This window comes from Eleutherodactylus coqui, chromosome 1, assembly GCF_035609145.1.
Source record: "Eleutherodactylus coqui strain aEleCoq1 chromosome 1, aEleCoq1.hap1, whole genome shotgun sequence".
Taxonomy (NCBI): Eukaryota; Metazoa; Chordata; class Amphibia; order Anura; family Eleutherodactylidae; genus Eleutherodactylus; species Eleutherodactylus coqui.
This window is the reverse complement of record NC_089837.1, coordinates 429,197,551-429,216,235: the sequence shown is the minus strand read 5'-3', so window position 1 is coordinate 429,216,235 and position 18,685 is coordinate 429,197,551. Positions and strand designations below refer to the sequence as shown.

The 18,685-nt window shown below is 42.6% G+C and overlaps 1 protein-coding gene across 5 annotated transcripts in view; it reads right to left on the bottom strand.

The window, feature by feature from the left end:
* The window catches only part of DGKH (diacylglycerol kinase eta), a 198,955-nt gene that overhangs the window by 69,459 nt on the left and 110,811 nt on the right, over window positions 1-18,685 (bottom strand). For all 5 annotated transcript variants that reach the window (XM_066581698.1, XM_066581692.1, XM_066581715.1 and 2 more), the window contains 7 exons: window positions 13,816-13,920; window positions 12,913-13,045; window positions 3,626-3,732; window positions 2,737-2,862; window positions 2,003-2,105; window positions 1,478-1,640; window positions 72-180 (listed from right to left, as the gene is read on the bottom strand). In XM_066581698.1, coding sequence (XP_066437795.1) covers window positions 72-180; window positions 1,478-1,640; window positions 2,003-2,105; window positions 2,737-2,862; window positions 3,626-3,732; window positions 12,913-13,045; window positions 13,816-13,920 — 846 coding nt within the window. The remainder of the gene's footprint in view (window positions 1-71; window positions 181-1,477; window positions 1,641-2,002; window positions 2,106-2,736; window positions 2,863-3,625; window positions 3,733-12,912; window positions 13,046-13,815; window positions 13,921-18,685) is intronic.

Below are 18,685 nucleotides of genomic sequence, written 5' to 3'. Positions count from 1 at the left end.
ATTTACATAGGTGCTATATTTTAATAGAAATAATTAAGCGCAGTGCAATGTTCTTGGTTTTGCATACTGACCTGTTTATGCAAGCTAAGCTTATCTATCTCAGACAAAACCCAGCCAACACTTCCATCGCCTCCACATACTAGAATTCGGAAATTATCAAACTTCTGAAATAATCGTAAACTAAAAAAAAAGTGAAAGAGAATACAAAACAAAGTTAAAGGTCATGAAGCTCCCTTGAGCATATGTGTTTTGTTATGTTCACATTCAATCCTAGAAACACTTTTATATTCACAGACAGCACAACTCCAGTCTACAAACTGTGCTCGAGAGCTACAAAAGTAAACATCGCACACGGGCAAAAATGGAACCACTTTTGGGCAAAATAAAAAAAAATAGGAAAAAACTTTTTTTCTAATCCTATAAAAATCTATTTAGCATCATGTTTCAAAGAGATAAGCAAGTGGTTAAACTGAATTTGCTAAAGTGTAAACTTGCAAAGGTAAAAAAAAAAAAAAATACAATGGATTAGAGCCCATTCACATCTGAGTTAGGGCTTTCCATCTCTTTGTTCTGTTTTAGAAGAAGAAAAAAAAGAAATAAAATTTTAAAAAAAGTTTTTGTTTTTTCAAGATTGACTGCTTTTCAAAACATTGGAATGCTTTCAGTTTAATTCCATTCCATTATGTTTCCATTTTTTTAACAGAACAAACAGTGCTGCAGACGGTTACACATTGTTAGACTCTGTAGAAAGGAGCTGAGACATTAGATCAAATTGCACATGGTGAGAAGAAAAACAAGACACGAAGAACAATGGCTGAGTTGCTATTATTCCCATTCCCCATAGAACTCAAACAAATTATATGTACCGCAAAATAGTACCAAGAAATGCAACCGTCCCACAATAAACAAGCCTCCATACGGTCACGCCACCAGAAAAACAAAAAAGAGGTTATGGGTCATGGAATGTGGCATACCCAAAAAGTAATTTGGTTTTTATTAGTTTATTTGGCAAAGGTGCTATAATAAAAATATACCAATTAGGTACCGATGACAGCAGACAGACAGCAGTCAGTTAGTACCAGCCTGTTTTGGACGTTTTAGCCCGTCTGGGGTGCGCAACTGCCCGAGTAGTGAAGAACATAAACTTGTGTTGTCATTGTACAGAGCCCAGCAAGCAGAGACGTAAAGTTACATTATCTGCCATTGCTAAAGCTATTACATGAGTGCTAGGGACAGCTACCAGCGCTTGCGTTTTCCCTACAATTGCTGGGCTGAACCTGCAGGCTGAACCACAGCCTGACAATTAAGACTGTAACATGAGTGATGGCCGCGCTCGTGTAATAGCAGCCTAACGATTGTGATTTACCACTTAGACTTGCAATTGTTTCACGTGAAGCCCGACAATTGGATAAAATGTGAGTGTCACCCGTGGGAGGAAACAATCATGCAGTAGCAGCCCAAACTTCAAGCTTCTTACCCTAAATGAGGTCCTCCGTTCATCAAGTCAAACACCTGAGCGGGATTCAGCAACTGTTTGAATCTTCGGAGAAATTTCACACCCTGATTGTCTCCGCTTTTTGAATTCACAAAGACAAGTAGAGGACTGGCACAAGAGGGAGGGCACGTCGCTTTCCAGAAGCCTGACACAAGAATAAGGTTAGGTTCCAGTTATACTGTGTATCTGTCAATGCACAGCAATGGATTAATAAACCTGCACCTGTAATATAGACAAACTAATGGATTACCCTGAAATATCAAATCCTTGCCCTGAGGTATTCAGAAAGATTGTATGGTCCAATTCTCAAATATATCAATTCAAGCAAACCCCCCCACCCCCCAAAAAACATAAGTTTTAGCAGATTTTCCATTTATAAGATCCCAATTTACTTTCTAAGTACTAAATGTCATTGAATGGCATTAATAGGAAAGACATCAATGATGCATACCTAAACACTGCATATATTGGAGGATTAAATAAACACTCCATTCTGTAGGCACATACCATCAGAGTCTATACTGTTGAGTGCAGTAGGAGGTATTATAGATACTTTGCATTGGCCAAGGGGACATTTTCGAGGGTATTGGTCCTTGCATGCAGTGTGTACCTGAAAGACAGAAAACATACTTAAAAAGGGTTGCCTAAGTCTGAACGATTGATAACCTGTCCACATGATAGGTCATCAAGAGTTGATTGTTGGGAGCTCAAGACCCCCGCTGATCGGCTGTTCATTAGGCTGTTGTGAGTGTCTACAGAGCGAGAAACCGACATCTACGTACACCTTGCAGCGGCCGGGGTGGGTATTGCAAAAAATGTTCCGATTTATTTGTATGGGAACCGTGCCTGCAATGCCAACTAAGCCCAGTAAACAGCTGATCGCAGGGGCCCACAGCAGCATAACCCAACCAATCAGCTATTAATGACCCATCTTTAGGATAGGTCATCAATAGTGCAGATGTGGACAACCCCTTCATAGACTACGAACAAATTGTTCACCTGCTACTAAAGATGTATAATTAAACCTACCACTTCTCAATGTAAACCGTTCCCATAACCTTTATCAAGTGGCACCGTATAAGTACAACTCGGAATACATTTATCAGTGGCAATAAATCTGTAATGGATATTAGAAGTCTTCACTACTGTCAAAAAGATGAATGGCAAGTACAGAATTGTACATTTTGAACACTGATAGAAAAAAGCCTGGATGAAGCAAAAGGCAGCATGATTCTTCTCACCATTGCTTTACACCAAAGGCACCGCCAGTCCTGCAGGCGTAACACACTGCCACATGTTTTATCACAAACTGCACATTTGGCACTGACAGGTAAGTTTCCTTCTAGCCACTGATGGGGCATTGCTATCTGGAAGAAAAAATAGTCAGAAATTAACAAAAAAAAATTAGGCATTGTTATTAGTGCTAATATGTTAATAATATGTATATGGATTGCTGACAAACAAAATGTCTGTATGTGGGGAGCTTATGAACAGTGTTTTTAATCCCAATTTAAAAGGGGGTTATACTAAAATCTAGTTATCCCCTAGAAAGGAAAAACCTTATTATCTGTAGGGGTCTCACAATTGAGACCCCCACTAATCCTGAGAACAGAAGTGTCATGTCCCCCTCTCTCGTCACTGCATGATCACTTCTCCAACTCACACGGATGTCAGACTAAATAGAATGTGCATGTGTGGTCGCCACTTCATTTATTTCAATGGGCCTGACGGACAATGCTAAGTGCTTGTACTTGGCTACCTCTGGCAGGCCTAGACTGCTGCTACATTCAATCACCTCCTCACTGCAGGCGATGCAGTTAGCAAACAGAGAGAAGGAATGGGCACATGTGACCCGCCCACTCAGGATTGGTGAGACCCCACCGATCATAAAACGATCTCCTATCTTGTGTATAGGGAATAACTTTTGATTTTTGGGATAAACCCTTAACTTGTTTTAAAATGAATCTGTTAGGAGGCCCACTGCTCAATCACAAATGATTGGCTCCTTTCTGACTGTCTACAAAAACACATTTTCCGGTCAGAGAGCAAGAAGGCCGGAATGTCCCAAAGTATCTCAAACAATTAAACAAAAAAATAGCCTAGAAAGCGTAAGGAAACATCTATACTCACACCATCCTCATCCTCAATGATATCTTTGCCAATAGACGCTAGCGTTGTCCACTTGCAGTTGTTTGTAGCTCTTACGGCGCACCTCTTATGGGCTTTAAACTTACACACTGCAATCAGTTTAATATATATATATTAGTACATTCCGTTACATTATTGCCATTAGGGAAACTAGATGCAACATTAAATATTCACCACATCTGATCCAGTGGTTGGTAAACCTGCCCTGATGTACATATGCAAGGATTGTCTAGTTATGTGCAGACACAAAGCTGGAGCAGCCGGGGATGAAAGGCTGCCATATTTATGTAATGTAGAAGACAAGAAAATGTATTGTGCAAGAGATAAATGTCACAAGCGGACTACAATCCCGGTACAAGGGCAGAATGCAGAAATGTCTCATCAGAGGAATGGTTTCACTGCACATCCAGGGCAGACAGATGATGAAACATACTCCCATTCTTATTTAACCCATTCCAATCCAATTTGTATTCTGGTTTTTCTAGGGGGCTTACTCTTTTTCTGCCATTATACAACAGCGCTATATACTGGCTAAAGTCAGTACTGCATGAGGTGACATGTTGGATAGGCTCCGACAGCTGAGAGGCTGGCAATATACGGTAAGAGAACCCCGGCAGACGTCTTCAAACATCGGAGCTGTACAGCCTTAAATCGTAATGTCTTAAGGCGTCAGACAGTGGATTGGAAAGGGTTAAAAAGGTTTGCCTCTAAATCCATAAAAATAAAAACCTATAAATAAATGTAAAACTACAAAATGTGCCATGGGCTTAAAGGTACTTTTACACAGAATGACTATCAGATGAATAATTGCTCGAAAGGGGGAATTCAAACGATAGTCATTCGGTGCAAGCAAGCCACTGGTTGTGTTGATCAACCAATGACTATTTTTTATAAAGGCCCATTTAGACACAACGATTATCACTCAAAATTTGCTCAAGAGCTGTCTTTTGAGCGATAACTGTTGCGTCTAAAGAGATGAGCGAGCGTACTCGCTAAGGCAATTTACTCGAGCAAGTATCACCATTTTCAAGTACATGCCTGCTTGCCCGAAAAGATTTGGGGCGGGGATCGTGGGGAGATCTCTCTCTCACCTCCCGCAACTCACCGCTCACCCCCGCCGGTCCACGAATCTTTTCGGACAAGCAGGCATGTACTCGAAAATGGCGATCCTCGCTCGAGTAATTTGCCTTAACGAGTACGCTCGCTCATCTCTAGTAACTACACTTTCGGTGGTAGTGTGCACTGCACCCTAAGAGCAGCTATTCAGTCAGACGCATGGGGGACTACAGGAGGATTTCTAAAGCAAATGTAAGAAGTATTTGGAGTGAAGCCGGCAAGGCATTCTATCCCACTGCACATGTATCAAGAACAGAGAGTGACAAGCAATTACTGAGGATCTATCTGCTAGAGTGGCCAGAGCCTGTAATGGGCTGTACAGACAGCGGCTCTCCTGCCTCACTGATTCCCCTATCACGGTATAAGCAGGCGCTCTCAAGCGGCAACTTATTTTATTTTAAACACAGTCATTTGCTGGCAACAGAACAAACACTTAAGAAAATCGGATTTTCTCTATGGAAATGTTTTCTTTTTGGGGTAATGTGTGACTGACACTGAAGTATTTAAACCGTAAGATTTAGAAGTGTGCTTCACCTGCATGAGAGCCACAGGGCTCCCAGCACCGGGGGACAGCATAATTCACACCGGGAAAAGTAGGTTATTTCCATGGCAAACAAAGGAATCACAGCTTGCTTTCACAACACAAAATTTCCTTCAATTTGACTTCAACGGGGAAGAAAGATTAAATAATGGTTAGGCGGTTTTTATATAACAAGGCAGTGCTACATTTAGTAATGGCCATGAAATATCCATAAATATATATATATTACACACACCTTATTAGATACACTTAAGGATATTTTCATGGCCATTACTAAATGTAACACTGCCTTGTCCACACTACTTCTACAAGTTAGTTCCTAAAGGGAAGACATAGGGCTCATTAGTCGCGACCTGTAAAGGCAATCTGAAAGAACCGCGGCAGTGGAGGGGAGAATAGGCCATGTGGAGGATCGGCTGGAGCCTTTGCTCATTGGCACAATTAGTCTGTTCATGCTTTGTTAAACAAAGGTGATGATCTAGGAAACCGATCACAAAGCAATATCCTCCACAAGTGGAGGGCGCTAATCCAAATATTGTGGAAAATGCCTGCTGAAACTCTTTGGGAAAGATGTTCTCCCCCCATTGTGGAAACACCGTGTACCGATGCGTCCTACCCCGCCTGGATCCCGGCCCCGCTCAGTTCGGATTAAGGCACTTCACTTTAAGGACAGAGACATAATACTGAGGAGAGCCTGTGACATGAAGGAAGTGTTGGTGGAGGAAGCATAAATCTCCCTTTTTCCAAGACTTTTCGGTGGAGATAAAAAAAAACACTCTTATTTCAAAGACGTGAGAAGGCAGATGCGCAACTTGCACCTCGCCTATGCTGTGTTATACCCCGCTAGATTGAGAGTGGTGGCAAATGGGGAGACACACTTTTGTGATAATCTCAAAGATGAAACAAGACGGCTGTATCAGCATAGAAGAGGAGTGCGGGGTGTCCCGATCCAGAGCCTTAACCGGAAGCACAAGCAGTTATGGCAGGAGCTTCACAGGAGGTTAACAGAGACTTATCAACAATGGTACAGCAGGGGCCCGGCCTGATGAGAAAGAGGCGCAAGAGATGCTGAACCAGTAGCATTTAGGAACAGCTGCCAACAAAAGGGGCTTCCTTTGGAAAGCCTCTATTGCAGGAGGTGAGAGAATGGGTCTTATGCTGGCGGATATCGCAGATGTGTAGTTGGGCTGCTCCTACATCACTATCAAAATGATGTGTGGGTGTTTTAACCCCTTGAGTGCCGGGTTTCTTACCACCCTGTCGTACCCACCAGGGCAGGTTTTTTAAATGGGCCAATCGTTTAATTTCAACTTATTTTCCGGTCGCGTTCCAAGAGCCATAACTTTTTCATTTTTCCATTGACACAGCCATATGAGGGCTTGTTTTTGCGGGACAAGTTGTACTTTTTGATGGCATCATTTTTGGGTATATATGATGTATTGCATAACTTTTGTAAAAAAAAAATTGTACGGAGATTGGGGGGAAAAAAAGAAATTCTGCCATTTGTTTTTTGGATTTCATTTTTATGGCGTTCAGTGTCCAGAATAAATAATGGGATACCATGGGATATAATTTTTTGCAATATGTAAAATTTTGACCGCTTTTTATTCCATTTTTTCTAGTGGCAAGATTAACAAAATCTGTAATTCTAAGTACAGTTATGACGCTGGACCCATCCGAACACAGAAACCTCATTGTCTGGATGTTACTTTCTGTATTAATACGGTCTTTAATGTATATGAAAAAACGTTTTTCAATAAAGACAAGTTTTAAAAAAAAAAAATCTGTAATTCTGGCATGTTTCTTATTTTTCACTACATTCTCTGAGCAGTATAAATAATATATTAAAGTAATTCTACAGGCCAGTACGATTATACCAATACCAAATTGAAATAGTTTTTGCAAATTTTTCACAAAACAAAAAAAAAAAGTAATAAAAGTTTAAATCACCCCCCCCCCCCCCCCCCGTTTGCAGTATCTATAATAAAAAAAAATCTAAATCATAAAAATAAAATACATATTTGGTATCGCCGCGTCCGTAAATGTCCGATTTATCAAAGTAGTGCATTATTAACCCAACACAGTGAACGTAGTCCGAAAAAAAAAATAAAGAACACCACAAATGCACTTTTTCAGTCACCCTGTCTCCCAGAAAAAAATGCAATAAAAAGCTATCAAAAAGTCGTATGTAATTCCAAATTAGCACTAACGTAAACTACAGGACATCCCACAAAAAATGAGGAGCCCTTGCTCAACTATGTCGACGGAAAAATAAAACAGTTATTGGGCGCAGAAGATGCAGCAGAAAATAATTTTAAGAAATTAAAGGTCTTTGAAAAAAAATACAAGTACTACAGCAAAAAAAAAATACTATACAAGTTTGGTATTGTAGTAATTGTACCGACCCATAGAATAAAGTTATCATGTTGTTTTTGTTGCAGTTTGTGCGCCGTAGAAACAAGACGCACTGAAAGATGGCAGAATGTTGTTTTTTTTTTTTCATTTTACTCCACTTAGAATTTTGTAAAAGTTTTTCAGTACATTATATGGTAAATTAAAACACAAGCCCTCATACAGCGACGTCGATAGATAAATAAAGGAGTTATGATTTTTTAAACAGGGGGAGAAAAAAAATAAATGAGAAAATATAAAAAAAAGGGGCTGTGTCATTAAGGGGTTAAATAATGTACTAACTTCCTTCTCTGGGTCATTACGATGCACGGATACCACATGTGTAATTTTGTTTTAAATTTTTTACAAAGTAAAGAGAGACACGTGTTTAAATTTTTTTTATAATTTTTAAACTTTTTAAAAAATATATTTTTGTCCCTTTAGGGGACTTCCACAGAGACCCATCATGACCCCCTGATCACATTCTAGGGGTCCGATGGTGACAGCCCTTTACATGCTGCAGTCACATAGACCGCAGCATTTAAAGGGTTAACACAGCATAGATCAGAGATTTTCTCCAGTCTCTGCTGTGTAAGAGCTGGAGCCCGGCTATCCTTTGACAGCCAAGCACCAGCTCTCCCTGCCACAGAGACCATCGGCTGGCTTTTGACAAGCCGATGGTCTCTATGGCAACCTGTAAACAAAGCAGTGCAGGACTTTGAGAATAAAAGCGGGAGATTGCCGGCAGATCGGCAATATCTTCCTGCTTCTGTTTTTTGAAGTCCTGCACTGCTCTGTGTGGGACTGTGCAGGCAGAGCACAATGCCACAGCTTATGGCATTGTGCTCTGCAGCTCCCATAGTGAAACATAGCCCGGAAATCTTCTGGCCTATATCGCTATGGGCAGTGGAAAATTTCTGGGTGTGCCACTCAAGGGGTTCAATGAGTAATACTGAAATTAAGGAGATAATATACTCTTCATATGCTTCCTTATATTTCCACATTAAAGGGGTTTTCCCGCGAAAGCCAGTGGGGGTATACACTTCTGTATGGCCATATTAATGCACTTTGTAATGTACATTGTGCATTAATTATGAGCCATACAGAAGTTATTCACTTACCTGTTCCGTTGCTGGCGTCCCCGTCTCCATGGTGCCGTCTAATCTTCAGCGTCTAATCGCCCGATTAGACGCGCTTGCGCAGTCCTGTCTTCTGAATGGGGCCGCTCGTGCCAGAGAGCGGCTCCTCGTAGCTCCGCCCCGTCACGTGTGCTGATTCCAGCCAATCAGGAGGCTGGAATCGGCAATGGACCGCACAGAAGCCCTGCGGTCCACCGAGGGTGAAGATCCCGGCGGCCATCTTCACAAGGTAAGTCAGAAGTCACCGGAGCGCGGGGATTCGGGTAAGTACTGGACGGTTAGTTTTTTTTATGCCTGCATCGGGTTTGTCTCGCGCCGAAGGGGGGGGCTATTGAAAAAAAAAAAAAAAACCCGTTTCGGCGCGGGACAACCCCTTTAAGGTACAAAAAAAATTATAGAGCAAATTGCCCAATACTTAGCGTCTATATCTTTACCTCATCTGACTGCTGAACAGAAAGCATATTTGGCTTCCCCTATCATTCTGGAGGACTTACAGGAAACTGTGGAGTTTTTACCTAATAGTAAGGCTCTGGGTATAGACTGCCTCCCAGCTGAACTATATAAGAAATTTGGGGAGGTCAGGTTGCCTAGATTATTGGAAGTCTTTCAAGAGGCGGTCTGTACAGGCGCATTACCTTCCTCTATGATGGAGGCAGTAAGAGTCTTGGTGGACTCTTACAGACCTATATCTTTATTATCAGTAGATAATCCAGTAGCCAAGACTTAAGCTAGTATTTTAATGTGTAGTGTTATCTCCCCATTCATACATTCTGATCAGACAGGACTTATACCATCCAGATCCACAGCGATGAATATCCATAGACTCTATTTCAATCTACAGTTGCCAGCGGATTAGACGATGTCAAAGCATCTGGTAGTATTTAATGTGTATTCTTCGCACCTATTCAGGCCTTATTAACTGAAACAAATCTATCCTTATTCCAGTAGATCAGCCCAATCTAGAATTTCTTCAAATACTTAGGAGTATACGTTACACAGAGCATCCTAGATTATGTTAAATTAAACTTCCACCAGCTTCCTTCTAGATTTAAACAGAAAGTAAAAACATGGTTTAGGTTGCCCCTGTTGGTAGTAGGTAACACAAAATTAAGGCCCATTTACATGGAGCGACGATCGCTCAAAATTCATTCAAACGACAGTTTGAGTGACAGTTTTGAGCGATCATCTTTGTATAACTCTAAGTAGCTACATAACAGTTAATGCAGGCAGAGCGGTATACCACCGCGATAGCTCTGAGAACAAAGCAGCTGTTTTGTATATGCAAACAGCTGCATTGTTCTCGGAGCTTTCAGCTGGTGTCCCGTTGAGAACTGCCAGCAGGATACCAGCTGAAAGAATACTATCAGTGCCGTCCGCTGAGAAAATGAGCTTGCGGCGCTGATAAGAGACATTGGTGATAACTTGAACGAATAGTGCACGAAGGCCACGCGCTTAGTCGCAACGGTTATCGCTCAAAAGACGGCTTTTGAGCGAATTCAGAGCGATAATTGTTGTCTCTAAATGGGCCTTCAGTCATAATTATCTACTCTGCTTTCTGCATGGATCTCCGCTCTATATAGTGCAGTGCTTTTTGTCTGCTGTAAGAAGAGCCCTCACTAAAAGCTGGAGGCACTCCAACTTGCAGATGAGCTCTGTGTACTAGGGTACCTATGTGACTTGCCAGTAGAGGCGGTAGAACAGCTTGCCATAGCTAGACTGCTTCACATGGCAAGAAAGTTGATAGCAGAGCACTGGCTTGATGTGGAACCCCAATGCTACGGGAATTCAGGACAGTAGTGAACCATTGAAAAGAATATATACCTTAAAGGGGTTGTCCCGCGCCGAAACGGGTTTGTTTTTTTTTCAACCCCCCCCCCCCCCGTTCGGCGCGAGACAAGCCCGATGCAGGGACGTACAGAAAGCTTACCGGAGCGCTTACCTTAATCCCCGCGCTCCGGTGACTTCTATACTTACCTGTGAAGATGGCCGCTGGAATCCTCTTCCTCCGTGGACCGCAGCTCGTCTGTGCGGTCCATTGCCGATTCCAGCCTCCTGATTGGCTGGAATCGGCACGTGACGGGGCGGAGCTACACGGAGCCGGCATCCTGCACGAAAGGCTCCATAGAAGAAAGCAGAAGACCCGGACTGCGCAAGCGCGGCTAATTTGGCCATCGGAGGGCGAAAATTAGTCGGCACCATGGAGACGAGGACGCCAGCAACGGAGCAGGTAAGTAAAAAACTTTTTATAACTTCTGTATGGCTCATAATTAATGCACAATGTATATTACAAAGTGCATTAATATGGCCATACAGAAGTGTATAGACCCACTTGCTGCCGCGGGACAACCCCTTTAAGCTAAAAGCGGGACATAAATATGATGAGCTTTCGACAATATAGCCAAATTGTCTTGGGTAGGCCCCTCTATGCTTACTTAGCACTGCTCTACCACTAGAGTGCATTACCATACTAGCAACCTGCCAGTAGAGGCGGCAGGTTGGGGAGTGTGCTGTATGTTTAATTGTGGAGATCTTGGGGAAAAACATATTAGTTGAAATACCCACAACTTTGACATCGTTCAATTGTACCTTGGGTAGCCTTACAAATATTAAATATGATGTGAAATACTGTCGATGTTCAAGGAAGGATGAAACTCAACTGTCAACTGTATTTAGTCACCGTTGTAAGCCAGATGGGAAGAATGATGGCGGGGAAAGGTTGTGTAAGTTACTAAGCATTTCAATCAAAAAAGGATCTCCAAACATTTCAGAGGGATTTCTTACCAACAACCAACCTATGTACAGGACGTTCTCAGTATTGGGAGCATGGGGTATCTGGCTACTGGAACCTATATCAATAACTAAAACACAGAATCTCCATTTCCCCTAATGTGGAGATGCAGTAAGTGGTGACCAAGCAAACACGCAGTCAGCTCTTTACAAGGGTATGGGAGAAAAGAAACCAAGATTACAGGGGGATCGCCTTTACCACCTCGACATTACATCTGCTAACTATATATAGTCACTGTTAACCACAGAGCTTCACTTTGATACAAGTTCCTAAATTTAAGCTGACTCAACCTTGAGGTTTAAAAGCGGTTAACTATTTGTAAATCATTGACAGCCTATCCTCAGACTAGGTCATCAATAAGTAGATGGGTGGAGGTACGTCACTCGCTATTAGTAGTCTATAACTGGATAACCCTTTTAGCTTCATATGTCCCCCTCAAGTAAAAGGCTTTGGAGTGGCTTCGCCGTCGGCATTCCTCTGCGGCAATCTCTCCCCATAGAGAGGAGAGAGGCCGCTGCAGAAACTGGGAAAGAATTGACATGCCACGGCTTTAAATTCTGCGCCACATGTCAGTTTTCGTGCAGCTTGGAGCAACGTGTGGACGAGATTTTTGCAAATCTCGTCCACTTTGCTGGCTAATCCCGGGATTAGGATCTGCGGGCGGAATTGCCATGCAGAAATTCCGCCCCGTGTGAACACAGCCTAAGGGAAACCCTGTGTGCAGTAATATTGGCCTGAGGTGGGCACCTCCGGGGTTAACAAGGATCTGAGACATCTGTTCCATTTGTGCTCTGCAACATTAAGTAAGATAGTTCGGATCTTACTTAATCTAATATAATGCCTTACAGAAAAAGCATTTGAGTTGAGGGCTAGGAGTAGCAGCAACACCCCAGTCTGCTCACAAAGTTGTGCCAAAATTGTACTCTATAGTAGTCAAATATTCCTAGCCTAAGGAATTCATGAAACTGTTAAATGTAGGAAGCACCTTACATCATATGATTAACACAGAAGTTAAAGCGCTAATCAGACCTTTTTAAAGTCCCTTCGGGACCACTGCACCCAATCAGCGGCCACAGCAGTCATGTCATACTCCTGGCATCAGGGCACAAGAACCGGAAGGACCACAGGAGCATCAGTTCTGGATCACCAGGGGTAAGAGCTGAGCGCTGGTTCATTTTTTGTGTTACAGCAATAGCTTCTTTTTTATTTTAAGACCTGGTTACCATGCATTTGCTTAATACATACAATTTAACTGAAAATGGCGAGTGACTAAACCAATTCAGCTGACACGTACCTTCACATGACAATCCATGAGAGGTGACCCCAGAAAGGCTTTCTCGGCACACGTTACAGAAGGTAGGGCGGGCGTGGGAGCAGGCGTACCAGTTATGCATTCCTGAGAAATGTTCCACATTAAACTGTGCGGTCTAACAAGGGAGAAGTTGAGACAAAATTTGGCAGTATAGCTACAGCTAAATCAGTTCTATGCATTAACAACCCAAAAAGCACACAAACGTAAGAAAATACTAAAAGTGTCTAAACATGAAGCCACTGTAATTTATAACATTACACTGATGGTAAAGCCAACACATAGAATATAATTCATTCTTTCTGTACAGCAGCATACAAAAACCTCCAGTCTATGCAATAGAATCACAGGCCATGAGGTTAGAAAGTGTCCCCAAACTGGTCAAGATCAAGCAGTCTGGGATGGGCATATCTTCTTATCTAGGACACGTTGTTAATATTATTTAGAGTATATGTAAGAGTGCGCGTAATACTCTGTAGACTTATAGATATTTTTTGCAAAATGTGGGTATAAGCAGGACGAGAGGCTTCCTTCTTAACGAGATAAGAGGCCAAATTCCAAAGACGAATGAAGATATTGTTATTTAACTGAAGAGTTGAAATGAATTGATACCGAAAAAAAAGCATCTTTGAATATGTTGCTAAAAATATTTATCCGACTTGCTACATTTCCACATAAATGCAATACAATAAAAAAAAAAAACAATTAATACAATGGAACGTCCTAATATTATGACACATGACAGCTGGCTCACCACTTTATGGTCAGATGGCCCCAACACTACTATGTGAACTTAAATTAGCACCCTACGTTCAGAGCCAGCAATTACCGAATCACTGCTCGGTACATCACACGAGTTTCATTTCACCACATTAAGAAATTGCTTACCTCGTAATGCTCTCTGGATTGCACTGACTTTAATGAGCTGATCCAATCCTCCATTTCTTTCCTGTTCTCTGCACACAATATGAGTCTTCTAAAAGGAGTTATTATCTGAGAAAGACAGAAGGAGTAAGAAAATTAAAAAAGCTGCAGCTCTAACTATACTAAGGAACTGCGAGCGTGGCAGAGCTGTGAAAGCTGTGCGGATATCCAGGGAACATGTTTCACTTGCTCTGATCAGATGTTCTTCAGCGCTGCATAATCATTTAAGCTTTGCATACTGTCTTGATGAAAAATACCGTGTGAGAGTGTGGGGGAAGAGTCCATTTTCATCTCATTGCACACCACCGCAAGCGAGACTTATCCCGACCCCAGCAGACTCATTTGGAAGATTTTGTTATGGAAGGGAAACAAATACAGCAGAGCAAAAAGTCTCCTCTTATAAAACTCTGGAGGCTACATGATCACTTAGCTCCACAACACAGATGACCATATACTTACATGGACCACTGTGATGTTTAGGAATACTACCGATTCACCGCTCCGGTATAACTAATTGATATGTCAACCGTTAAGGCCCATTTAGACAGGATGATTATCACTCAAAAGCCGTCTTTTGTGCGATAATCGTATCTAACTGCACTGACATCGTTCAGTTTTCGTAAGCCTTCACTCATCGTTGTCTTTCCGCATGCTGAAAGACAACGATGAGCCTCATCAGGGACTCACAGCGGGATACAGCTGATACTATTGTTTCAGCTTTATCCCGCTCCCTGAACACAGGCGGGGTATGAAGAATACAGCGGGTCTAGCTGTGTTCTTCATACTCCGCATAGAGCGCATGTATACCAGCTGAGCGCTCCGTGAACAGCCGGGGTATGAAGAACCCAGTGCTCCAGCAGACTTCCACATACCCCGGTCGGAGCGTTCAACGTTTGAGCGATCACCTTGCGCTGTAAAGGCACACAACAATTATCACTCACAAGTTGCTCAAAAGGCATCTTTTGAGTGATAATCGTTGTGTCTAAACCAGGCTTTAGTTTTACCACTTTAGTAGAACTAGATGGTGACAATCAGAGAAGCCACAGTTGTAACTCCAATGGTAGTTGTCACTTGATTTCCCACTGCGCAGAATGAAAACTAAATGTAGTACTGCCTAAGAATGTGGTGAATAAGTAGGCAGATTTGCCATTCAGGGCACTTGAGTATGTCAACAAGGATTCACTAAAGGCAAATGGGTAATGAATCAGAGCTTTCGGAGCCCCACTATGTTATATTTATATCTCATAGTCAAATCATTTCATGAAGAACGAGGAAGCATCATATGCACATATGTAGTCATTTTAATACTGAAGGAACTGAAACCAGCAATTTAACAATACTGAAATCACAATAACGCTGCATTTTCCTAGTCTGACAATAGAACACATTATTTGGCAATAGAAACTTAAGAGGGTTTTTCCCATTGTGTCACCGACTATAGGATGAAGCAAATCAAATGTGGGAGCTTGCTTTACTGCAAGGGGGACTGACTGAATCGAAACAGTGTGGGAGAGCGCTGATGGAACAATCAGCAAGAGGGAAAATAAACGAGTCTTTTCACCTTCTACAGCTATTCATTTACGTTTTCTTTCCAAAAATGTGCTTCATCTAGCCAAGCAGGGAAAACCCACTGACCCTGGCAATGCCACTTCTGCTACAGACTGAGACGACAGTCCATCCTGACTGTACATGCATCAACATATATACTTTTAGACTTCAACCATCATAAGATCAGCAGACATCTTCGTTCTAACACCTTACAGAAACATCAGTATCTGCTTGCCCTGAGCCTATGGGCATGTGCACAAGGCAATAAAGTGGTAGAACCATGTTGCATTTTCCTGACAGATCTGCAAAATATTGAAATCCAAGGCTGAAGGCCCATTTACACCAGCCGATTATCGCTAAAAAAAAATAAATTGCTAATCGGTGATCATTTTAGCAATAATTGGTGCGTGTAAATGTGCGCCTATCGTCTGATCATTAAATTCAGTCCAACATAAAAATCGTCACTCACTTTTATCAGTCGTTCTCCATGGGGAGTGCTGATAGTATTGTTTCCCAGTGGAGAACAAAGGATCTGAGCACAGATAATAGCCTCAGGCTATAAGCTGCATTCAGGGAAGGCTTCATTTGCATACCTAATTGGTATTTGAGTAGCTACTTAAATACCAATTCATTTTTATGCAAAACGACCGCTCAAAGCTGTTGCTCAAACAATCTTTGAAGGATCATTGGCCCGTGTAAACCAGCCTTATGCCTCAAAATTCTTCCGTGATTTGCATGCGTATTTAGCCCCATTCAATGTGGTTTCCATACCAAAAACTGGCTTGTTGATCCTTTTTTTCCGCAATGCAGATTTCATATCCATGGTGTATGAACTACACCGCAGATTCCCATTGAAGTCAATGGAATAGTAAAATGCTGCAGATTCCAATGTGCCATCTGCACAAAAAATAGGATCACGTCAGCTGCCACATAGTTAGGCCTTATGTACATCATATAAGTATACAGTCAGCTCTACATCACATCTTCTCAATCCTTCACTACTGGAGCCTCAGCATTGGCTGTAGTCCATGCAAAAATAATTTACTGATTACCTCAATTTATTCTAACATTTGCCTTTTGAAGCTAGCAGAACATTAAAACCGTTTAGCATTGGGACAATTTTGATCTTGAGAATCAAATGATTTATTTTAACTTTAATTCTTTGTATTCCAGAGTGCATAACTTTTCTTTGCTCGACATTGAGTTAAAGGGGTTGTCCCGCGGCAGCAAGTGGGTCTATACACTTCTGTATGGCCATATTAATGCACTTTGTAATGTACATCGTGCATTAATTATGAGCCATACAGAAGTTATTCACTTACCTGCTCCGTTGCAAGCGTCCCCGTCGCCATGGATCCGTCTAAATTCGCTGTCTTCTGGCGTTTTTAGACGCGCTTGCGCAGTCCGGTCTTCTCCCTGGTGAATGGGGCCGCTCGTGCCGGAGAGGCTATCAGGAGGCTGGAATCGGCAATGGACCGCACAGAGCCCACGGTGCACCATGGGAGAAGACCCGCGGTGCATCGTGGGTGAAGATCCTGGCGGCCATCTTGGTAAAGGAAGAAAGAAGTCGCCGCAGCGCAGGGATTCGGGTAAGTAATAACCTCTTTTTTTTTAACCCATCCCTTGGGTTTGTCTCGCGCCGAACGGGGGGCCTATTGAATAAAAAGAAAACCCGTTTCGGCGTGAGACAACCCCTTTAAGAGACATATTTATGGGCTGGGTTGTTTTTGTATGTAGGTGCCATTATTTGGTACATATAGATTAAATTTATATAAAAATTTAATTTGTCATAAATTCTGGGGGAAAAATCTCCCTCAATGCAGTTTTTTGCTGCTCATTTTTAAAAAATGAAAGCCGTGCTGTGATTGATTGCTTTGGGCTGCAAAAACAGTTTTGATAAATGAGGCCCAGTATGCATTGCAATAAGAAATCTAGTCAGAAAGCCCTTGGGTCCTTCAATGTACTCAGAGCCGTGGGCACACAAGGTATGAGGCCTGGCCGTGTCATAGTGATTCCCTGGGAGACCATTGAAGGGGTTTTCCCCCCTCGGTCTCCTCCTTTGAAGCAGTTTAAGCAGAACTACTGAAGTGTACACAATATATCTCTGGTTACAGGCCTTGGCTTATTTGGACTATGCCATCTTTGTTTGGTGTCCCATAGGTAATTATGAAGTAAATAAAATGAAAAATAAAGGCCCATTTACACCAGCAGATGATCGCTCAAACGAAAGTGAGTGACAGCTTTGAGCGATCATTTTGCATAAACTATTAAGTAGCTACTTAAGTACCAATTAAGTGTGCATAAGCGAGAGGGCTCTTATCTGCGCTCAGATCCTTTGTTTTCCACGGGAAACAATGCTATCAACACGTGGAGAACTTCTGATAAGAGTGAATGACAACTTTTAGGTTGGACTGAATTTAACTATCATCTAGCAGTGCCCAAAAAGCGAATGATGGGTGCACATTTACACGTACCGATTATGGCTAAAACGATCGCCGATTAGCGATTTTTTAGCGAGCATCGGCTGGTGTAAATGGGCCTTAACAGACACTCTTTTCAGACCAATGCACTCCATGCCCAAGTCCACAACAAATGAAGGCCACTTTCTAAAGCCAAATAGTTATTACAATTTTTCTTGAATGCTTTTGCCATTTTTTTCCCGCTACAAGAAGAGGATGTTACATATGATACTAAGACAGAATCTGAGGCTGAGAGAAGACTTAAAGGGGTTGTCCGGCCAGAAACATTGCATGTCATTACTTCTGTTTGCCCATTTCCATACACTTTGTAATATACATTGTGCATGGAAAATGAAGCAAACAGAAGTTTTGGACTTACCTGAAGGGGTGCCCCCCCCCCCTGTGTTGCTCCTCCGTCGTCCCTGGTTACGATAAGAATCTTCTCTTCTTCTTGTCGGGCCGCAGCAGCTCTTGTCGGCGCAGGAACGAGCCTCTTTTCATCCGTGCATGCGCAGTTCTTCTCTCTGCAGCCGGGACCGATATACGATCTCCTTGTGTGCAGGGGGGGGGGGGGGGGGGGGGGGGATGGAAGAGCGAGGAGCAGGAACTGAGCTCCCGCCCCCTCTCTGCCTCCTCTCCGCCCCTCTGCACTATTTTCAATGAGGAGAGGCCGGACGGGGGCAGGGCTAATTCTCGGCACTTAGCCCCGCCCCCATCCTGCCTCTCCCCATTGCAAATAGTGCAGAGGGGTGGAGAGGAGGCAGAGAGGGGGCGGGAGCTCAGTTCCTGCTCCTCGTTCTTCCATCCTCCCCCCCTGCACACAAGGA